This window comes from Argentina silus (assembly GCF_951799395.1).
Source record: "Argentina silus genome assembly, chromosome: 20".
In the NCBI taxonomy this organism is placed as follows: domain Eukaryota; kingdom Metazoa; phylum Chordata; class Actinopteri; order Argentiniformes; family Argentinidae; genus Argentina; species Argentina silus.
Window position 1 is genome coordinate 6,778,792 of NC_139674.1, and position 9,362 is coordinate 6,788,153.

General features: G+C 48.5%; 1 protein-coding gene across 3 annotated transcripts in view; it reads right to left on the reverse strand.

The window, feature by feature from the left end:
- sbf1 (SET binding factor 1) overlaps positions 1–8,951 on the reverse strand; it is a 43,594-nt gene extending 34,643 nt beyond the window's left edge. For all 3 annotated transcript variants that reach the window (XM_083692370.1, XM_083692371.1, XM_083692369.1), the window contains exon 1: positions 8,785–8,951. In XM_083692370.1, coding sequence (XP_083548496.1) covers positions 8,785–8,839 — 55 coding nt within the window. In that variant the 5' untranslated portion in view covers positions 8,840–8,951. The remainder of the gene's footprint in view (positions 1–8,784) is intronic.
- Between the last annotated feature and the right edge of the window lie 411 nt (positions 8,952–9,362).

Sequence of the window (9,362 nt, forward strand, 5' to 3'; positions counted from 1 at the left end):
AATATAGACCCATTGGCATGGTTGGGCACGGTTTGGCCCCATGAATGAATGAATGAGAGAATGATGATGAAACGGTTTAGAGTCCAGTTGCTTTAGAGTCCAGTTGCTATTTGAAGAGGTGAGAGTTTGAGTTTCACCAAAATGAGCAGCTTGTAGGGCTGCTGGACGCCTTGTCTGGATTATATTTAGTACTGTGCGTATTTATTCATACTTTGTGTACTTTGCTTGCATATGATTCTGTAACGGCACATTACAAAAGTTTAATTATGAGTCACAGCCAATTACATAATCCTTCAAGCCTTCCCTCTGTAGGTGAGAGTTCAGACATGTCAAGTGGGTAAGGATGATCAGAACAGGTCCTTAATGACACTACTATCAGCATCCAGAGAACAGGGTATTCCCTGCAAACACACAAACGTCCAAAGATTACCTTCAATATCAATTATTAATTTCAATCAGATATGGTAGTACTGGACGGAGAGGTAGTCTGCAAGACCAGGACATCAAACTGAAAGTGTCCTGGTGAACAGATCCTAGGGCGAACAGATCCTAGGGCGAACAGATCCTAGGGCTACTGTATATGAGCATTAGCAAGGCTAGCAGCTCATTGATCAGGAAGTAGCCCCATGAGAGGCAGAGTGCCACGGGAGCGACTATCGTTGGGCCTGCAAACCATGAACCCTAACCCTCACAAAACCTTTAACCCTAACCATAACGCCAAACAAGTTTTAACCAATTCTGAAATGTGACATCGGTTTGCAGGCCCAGCGAGACCCCTTAGTCTTCTCCCAGTGACACACACACACACACACACACACTCACACAATGTGACAGTGGAGGTGAACTGAAACTGTGAGCAGCCACCTTGGAGCCGTGGCCATGAGGTGAGCAGAAGGAGGATGTCAGGGGTAGAATGGCAGGGTTTCTTCTCTTCGAGAGAGAAACCCAAGAGTTTCCCCTAGTATCAGTGAGGTTAGGATGGGCTAATAAGCCCCAGCCGTTGATTGGCCAACATCTCCTTCTCTGGTCCTGCAGAAGACAAAGGACCCCAGGGAAGCTCTTCAATCCTGGTCCTGGGAAAGGGACTCACTGGGTGTGCACGCTTTTGTTCCAACCCAGTAGCCTAACACCTGACTCAGCAGACCTAATCAATCTCTTATATCAAACAGCCCTGTTAGCCTTTGGGTCCATTGGGTCTAAGGTGAAGAATAGGGGGAATTCAGGGGGAATTCAGGGGGAACCACCACCACCACCACCACCCCCCCCCACCCCTCCCAGCAGCTCCAACCCTGGGTTAGCAGCACCACTAAATGAGATGCAGTGAGTGACCCTGACTGTTTTGGCTGAGACTCAACTAGGCTACAGTATGTGTGAGCACATCAAATGTGAAAGCTCAGCAAAGTGAGCCAACACTGACAGGTGCAGTAGTCCTCCCTGGGCTGGTTAAATCATAGTGTGATGATGTAAGATGAGGATTTCTAATGCCTCCCATCGGACTGTAGCATGACAGGAACTTGAAGCGGCGCCGCTATCGGCTGGACCTGTTGCAATCGCCTGCTAGGTGGAGAAAGAGAGAGAAGTAGACCGGGTGAAAGAAAGAGAGGGGAGGGGTGGAGGGGGGAGATCGGGTCAAAGATGGGTGTGAGTGTGTGTGTGGGTGTGTGTGGTTGTCTGGGTGAGTGCGAGTTTGTGTGTGTGTGTGTGTGTGTGTGTGTGGGTGCGAGTGTGTGTGTGTGTGTGTGGGTGGTTGTCTGGGTGGGTGCGAGTTTGTGTGTGTGTATGTGTGTGTGTGTGTGTGTGCGAGTGTGTGTGTGTGCGCGCGAGTGTGTGTGCGCAAGCATTGCTCTTTCTTACTAACACACCAGACCGCAACCACAGCTTCTTCTCAGCATGTCTCCAAACCACGGTGACATGACAACCGGTTACCATGGTTACTGCAACTGTGTGTCTGTGTCAAAGGGACTGGAAAGAGGTGAGGGCTACTCTGAGGGCCCAAGGCCTCTCACTATACCAGTTTATTAACACACACACACACACACACATACCATTATCTCCCATTTACACAGTTCAAACATGGTCGTGTTCACAGGTACACAATAGGCCCCATACAGACAACTGAACCCAACAACACACATATGCACAGGCATGGACAGAAGCATGCGCACACACAGTGATGATATCATGTTTGAGCTCATCACGACCACACCCACTGAAAGACACTGCTCTCCCTGTAAAATGCTCTCTGTAAAACACTCCCGCATGCGCGCACACACACACACACACACACACGTTGATGTGTAATATGGATAGGAGTGAGGGTGAGTCACTCTTTCTGATTAAAAGCAGCAGCAGTGCAGACCCAGTCCTTGGCCTCTCCTTGGCTCAGACACACACAGTGGATGCACAATACCGCTGCAATCCAGGGTAAAGAAATCAATAAATAATAAACATTTGGAATTTGGCATTGTCACCAGCACAAATATTACTATGCAAATAAATTAACAAATTCCATGTCCAATGACTGCCTCTGGCAACCCACACTGGTGTTTAAGGCCAGAAGGAGGGGAAAAAAGACTCCATCTGGCAACCGCCGTCGCCCTGGTGACCATGAGGGACATTTTCTTTGTGCAAAAGCTCTTCAACAAACTCACATCCTTCCTGCAAAACTAATACCCCCTCCATCTCCCCCCGCCCCTCTCCCAAACCCCCAAAACAAAAACGCAGGCTTTCCAGGAGAGGAAATTCTCTGAGAGAGAGAGAGAGAGAGAGAGAGAGAGACAGACAGACAGACAGACACCCCTTCACTTGAACTTTACATTTTTGGTTTCCCTAAAACTGTCTCAAGGTCACTTGCTCATCTCCAAATATGGTTGACTGATAAACATACTGTGGGTTCTTTTTCAACTCACTTCATTTGCAGTGGTTTGTGTCTGAGGTCTATCTTCGATTTCCTTCTCCTCTCACACTGGGCTATTTTCTACGCCACACACACACACTTAACTGAACTACCAGTGAAACTGAGCACCTATTATTGAACAAATCTTGAACACAACGGCTAATTAGGATACTAGCATAGCCTCTGTCCATGAGGCCTAACCTGGCATGCATCCCTAAGCACCGGTCCAGACACAGTACTGTGCGTTTAACTCCTCATAGTAAGGGTGAGGACTGAGGTCTATGAAAGCTGATCTTGGAACAGTAATGACACACATTCCTTCCTTGTGGAGCATGGTTCATGTTCACACACATTCAACCACTGGAGCTCTTACAAACTCCGCACAAAGGACGCCCAGCAACAGCAGCAGCAGAGATGTCTGTTAGATGATAAGCCTGCTCCAGACACCGATTAGCCACCAGCTCTCACAGCTGCATACAGAGAGAAAATAACCCAAATATCTCTCATGTAATCAGAGAGTGAAGTTTCCCGTATCAGACATCATTAACCCACACTAACCCTAACACACATCCCAACACTTCTGTGTGTGTTAGGGCAATGCTATCACAGACCTGGTTGGTGCTAAATGGGCCTCTGTGGAGCAGGTAATCAGAGTGTTGTGTACTTCAGCCTACAACTGTCAAATCAAGAGGGGGAATTTCAAGAGAAGTATGAGGAGAATTTTCACCGTAAGGGCTTTGACCACTGAGATGATGACAGATATGGCTTGATCTCTCTCCCCTACGTCAGAGGGCAGTAGATATCTCTCCCTCCCCACCCCCACACGTCTCTTCTTCTTCACCAGCCACCCAAGGTCCTAGTGTCTACCCTCCTCAATACTATTCCATTCCACAGTGGTCTGCTCGCCCTATATGTCATCCATTACCCCTAGGAGGTCAGAGTTCGTCTCCAAGGTGATAGGAGGTCAGACCGTCAAATCAGCCTTTCCACTGATTAGTCAACACAGGAAAACAGGTCCTTTCAGATGATCCGACGTCACGAAACATTGAACATAATTAGCACCTCGGGAACAGTAGAGTTTGTTGACACAACCATGTGCAATATCTTTTTGCATCTAAGACTCTTTTTCACCCCCCCAGTCTGGGACAGGCAGAGTAACCAAGAGAAAATAGGCCTAGTCACGGCCATTAGAACAACACAGTCCCATTTGCATGTAGTCATTGAACAGATGCTCCTATCTGGAGAGTCTTAAGAGAGCCTTACAAGAAGGGGGTTGGACAACAGCAATAATCAAACCGCTTTCCCTGGGGGAGGGGAGAGCAGCAAAAATCACTTACACAACATTAAGAGGAATGTCCATCCAATCAGGAGCACCCTTTCCTGGCCAGGGCCAATGAGCAGCATTCACTCGGTGTCTTTCATCCAATCAACTGCTATGTGCGAGATTAAGGCAAACACCGTGGGGTACCAGATTATAATTCCTTTCTTTCTGAGACACAATCTCTGAACTGCGCTGGGGGTGATGATAAAGAAGGGGAGGGGGGTGGCCTAACAACAGACATAATCTCGCTCCACCACTGAATTACCCTGGAGGGATTTGAACGATTACTCCCTTAACCCCCAGCATGACTGGGAACAGGATTGCCTCAGTCTTGTCCGGAGGGGCAAAGGAGGGAGGCGGGGGATAAATTCTCGAGATTCCAGGGAAGACCATCAAAGCATGCTTCTCGTAGTGGGTCATCCCTCCCTGCCCCCCCCTCTCAGACCCTCTCCTCAGTGTGGCTGCTAGATGACCCCTAGTCTTCCCTGGGGAGCAGATCCAAACTGCACTGCCCTAGCGACACACACACACACACAAAAACTGTCCCTGCATAGCGTGTCATTGATTGTGAGTTGACTGTGTGTGACAGACAGAGAATGTTTGAGTATGTCTATCAGTGTATGTCCTAGAGCCCCGCTCCTCTGATCGCCATGTATCTGAGCATTAACAATGAGGGCAGACTGCAGGGCCCTGGGGCCATCGTCCGCCTCATGAATAAGGAGCATTCATTACAGCAGACAGACGGCTGTAAGATAGCAACACACACACACACACACACACACACACACACACACACCAAGGGTTCTAACTGTGAGACCAGTACGTTCAGGGCAGAGCACAGAGCAGCGATTCTACCAGTGAGTCAGTTGCATAACTCTCGGACAAGGAGAGCAGAATCCAGGGCAAAGGCTCTGGGAGAGACTGGTCAGCATCCAGTTGCAGCTCAACCCTCAATGTAGCTTACAGCATCATAGCCAGAGAGAGGGTAACGTTACCATGATAACGTCCAGTCAAGTCCCCTCTTTCATGCCATATCCACAGAGACAGCCATTCACACACAGACACTCACACACACACACACACACACTGTACACAAACGCGCACTCACATAAACATAGAAGTACACACAGCACAGCGCAGCACACACAGACATGGAAATGACAGAGGGGGACACACTAACGCACACAGACGCACGCACCCGCCTCTGTTCCCTATGAAAGACAGATTGTGAGGGCTATTTCTGGAGGTCCTAGAGTGGCTGCAGCCCTGCTCTGGAACGAGGGAGGAAGTGGCAGCCCACAGACAGGCATCGCTGGCAGGGTCACAGCAGTCCTCCTCTCTCACCCACCCAGCCTCTCTCTCACCCTCTCTCTCTCCCATTCCCATTCTCTCTCTCCCTCCACTGCATTGGCCGCTGTGATGTCTCCTTCTCCCGGTGGCTGTCCCCGAATGCAAAGCTGCTTCAAAGGGTCCAAAGACAAATCTCTGTGCACTACACATTCATATACCGGTATTATACAATCTCAGGATTCACACAGACAAGGAATGCTGTTCACTTGTCTCAATGAGCTCCATCAGTTTGCTTCAGCTGACTGGTTAACACAAAATGACGAGGTCTCAGGTAGCTTAGCATCATCAACCCTTGACATATGGCTATGTACAGTACATTATGATGTTGTGCCCCCCTATACTGGTCTGAGTGGCCCTGGCTCAGTTGACGGCAGCATGGGGGGGCAGCGGTTGTGAGCTGGGGCACAGTGCTGAGCCCTGGTCCGGGCCGCTGTGCCAGAGCTGTCACTCTGGCCTGAAAAACAACTGCCCTGCATTTTGTTTAGACCCCCGCTTCATACACAAACACCCCTCCAACCCCACCCTGAGCAGGGGGACAGAGAGAGGGGATCAGTGCGTGTGTGTGTGTCTGTGTGTGTGTGTGTGTGTGTGTGTGTGTGTGTGTGTGTGTGTGTGTGACTAACTGACTGACTGACTGACAACTCCTCCAGAATCATGTGGTCAGGCTCCCTGGCTTCTGGAAATTATGGACAACACACAACACATTCAGACACACAGGCAAGCACACACCCCATTCCCGGTTTTCAGAGAGTGTATACACACTCAGAGGGACAATCTGGATTCTCGCTCTAAACACATCTCCCTGGGGTCCTCTCTCCTATTTCCTGTTTGAGCCAGGAGCCCCGCAGACGGAGTATCCGATTCGCTACCATGTTCTCAGCGCTGTGGAGGATGGCTGTCAAAACATAGCAACGCGCAGCACAGTTTCACAAGAAACCCTGGCTAAGCAGACCACACCCCTGCAACAGTGTGCTCTTCCCTATCCACAACCAGCCATCCCGGGTCTAAATGGCATCTATCTGAAGGTAAGTGTCTAAGTTGAACACAATGTCGGCAACCTGACACCTTGGTGACTAATAGCATGTGTGAATAGGAGCTGCAGGCAGTAAAGTCAGCTGCTTCCATCGGGGCAGGGGTGTGTTCAACAAGCAAAACACAAACAGACTGTTTTCTGTAACAGGCAAAGACGCCCCTCGAGAAGTCAGTTTTAGTTTTTGAACATCCACCTACAATAATTCCACTGGTGAGTGCTTGAGACTAAATTCGGACTCTGTCTGTAGCCTATTCGGACACGGACCCATAACTGCACCGTGCACACAGAAACGCTGCGATGATTACGACAGCCAACTGTGGCACAAACTTGCCAAACACCGAGATGATCTCACACAGTCAAACCTGTCAGTCAACGTCGCTGACGCTTGTGAAACATTCCAGTCTGGGCACAATGAAGTCGACACCTACACACCTCTGCTGCAAGACACTTAGCTGCACTTAGAATTCCTCCTAACACACGACGATCAGAGCAGCAAGCTCTCTGGCACTGGGTGATGTCAGAGGACAGCCCCTGGGACAGAATAAACTGTATCAATGGAATATCGATCTGTTTGCAGGAGAGTAATGAGTACGGAGTAAATGATACTGGGTTAGGGAATAAGACTGAGGAGGTAATTTGCGCGTTTTTGAACCACGGTGTTTGAAAAGTGATAATGTTAAAAGCTAACCAATGTCATGGGATTCGTATTTGTTCCAGTTTAACATCAGGTTAGGCCCACAGGTGTATGTGCAATGCATGCAGGGATACTGAAAAGATTTGAAATGCAGTCAAATCATCATTATCAACACCACAACTCAGTGTGATTTTTTACTAGGCACTGAAGCCTTGATCACCTCAGCACTTGGGCTTTAATGTCTGGTTCCCAGATGCTTTACAGGCCTTGTCTGCATTCAGTAACGAACAGCGGGGTAGAAACAGGAAGGAGCGATTCTGCAGCGTGTGCAACGTCCACATTATAACATCCTGCCGATTCTTGCACGTATTGGCCGCTTCAAACAAAGATGCATTAAATGTAAAAACTACTGTTAATTGTCAAACCTCGTCAACTGCAAAATAATTGCGAAAGCCAGTCCAAATGACCTCACTTGTCATGTTACGTTTTATTTCTATGCTACTTCTCAATAAATCATGGACATAATCCATTCTATAAATAAAATACTTCCACGTTACAAGTTTCCAACCAGCTACATGCTTTCTTCGGATAAGGCGGCTTGAATATTTCATGCTTAACGGGCCATTATACTGCACGGATCTAGGCCACGGCACAAACGGGGGGGGCGGGGGGGGGGGGGCGTCAGATAACGGTCCCAACACTCGGCGTCCCAACAACACACAACAGGAGGAAAACTGAGCTGCTTGTGTGCTTGTCTCCATTCTGGCCGATTTGGAGGGGTAGTCGGGGAGGGGCGAAGCCATCTAGGTTAATCCACAAACAAAAACAGACAAAGAAAAACAACACACTTCTACCAATTCTAGACTCTTGTCACACAAGTTTGAAATTGTGACTGTTTTACTTTTATCCTAGGCAGATTGATTGCTGAAACTTTGCCCGAGCTACTACTGGCTGCCTGAACAGCAGCTGAGCAAGCTACACTGCTAACGAACCACTCATGTCAACTCAATCACGTAAAACAAATCTCGACACGGACAGCTAAAGTGGTGACAAATGTGACATGGCATGCGACAAGTGAAATTGGTTCTATGAGCGTTGGTTTAATAAATCCGTATTACGCTACTTTAGCTAGCAAGCAGAGTCAAACCAACGCCAGTCATGTCATTACATTACAACCAGCTGACTGCTGCTGGCGAGTTTGCAAGCTGTATTATTGAAAAAAATGCATGACAGGAAAATCTGGAAATGCAAATGCAATCATCGAATTATTTCCTTGAGTCGTGGTGTGAAATGACACCAGACCAGACGGCAAGATAGCTAAGTAGACTAATCTCGAGTTGAGGGGCCTGTTGAATCCGCGATTTGTAGTTCAGTGCCCTGCCCGATTAGCCACCCCTGAGGTGTGGGACGCCGTTTTGTCCCGTCCTGGCCCGTCCCCGCCTCCCTTTCACCCGCCTCCTGTTTACCATGACTGAACCATGGCTAATACGCTAGGCTAGCGTTAGCTAGCGAGCTATCGAGCACCTAGGAAAATAGCAGCCAATACTCACCTCTCTTATCGAGGTCGTACCCGACCACCACGAAGTAGTCGGCAAGCCTGGCCATCTTGGCGTTCACAGCGACAGGCCTTTATTGCTGTATCCTTTCCCTTTACCGTCGATATTCCATTCACATTCTGGTAGCGAAAGACACATCACGGGCGACAGTAGCATCCTTCCAGCTGTATCCCGCCGCCATACTGTCAGTCTGCCTAGCCCTGACAGCGGAGTGCAATGAGTCTGCGCAGAAGTTTACAGGGAGGGGCGCATGGCAAGAATGTCCCCATGAGGAGCAATAACCACAATTGCCTAGAGATGTTCTGACAATCTCCCTGAAAGCATCCCATATTCGTGTTTTACTGACATAAAACACTTGTCAACCTGCGTCATTACATTTTAGCCTTCAGGGGATGTTGGTACACATTTGAAACACTTCATCATGTAATTTACCGACAACAAACAGTTAAACATAAGCATCAAACCTTTGTGATGAGCCATTCCACACTGATAAAACTAAATGTATCAGTACATACAAACGTATTGACCGACTCCCTGTCAAACAACTGTGCGTGCATTCGATGAAGTAGTAT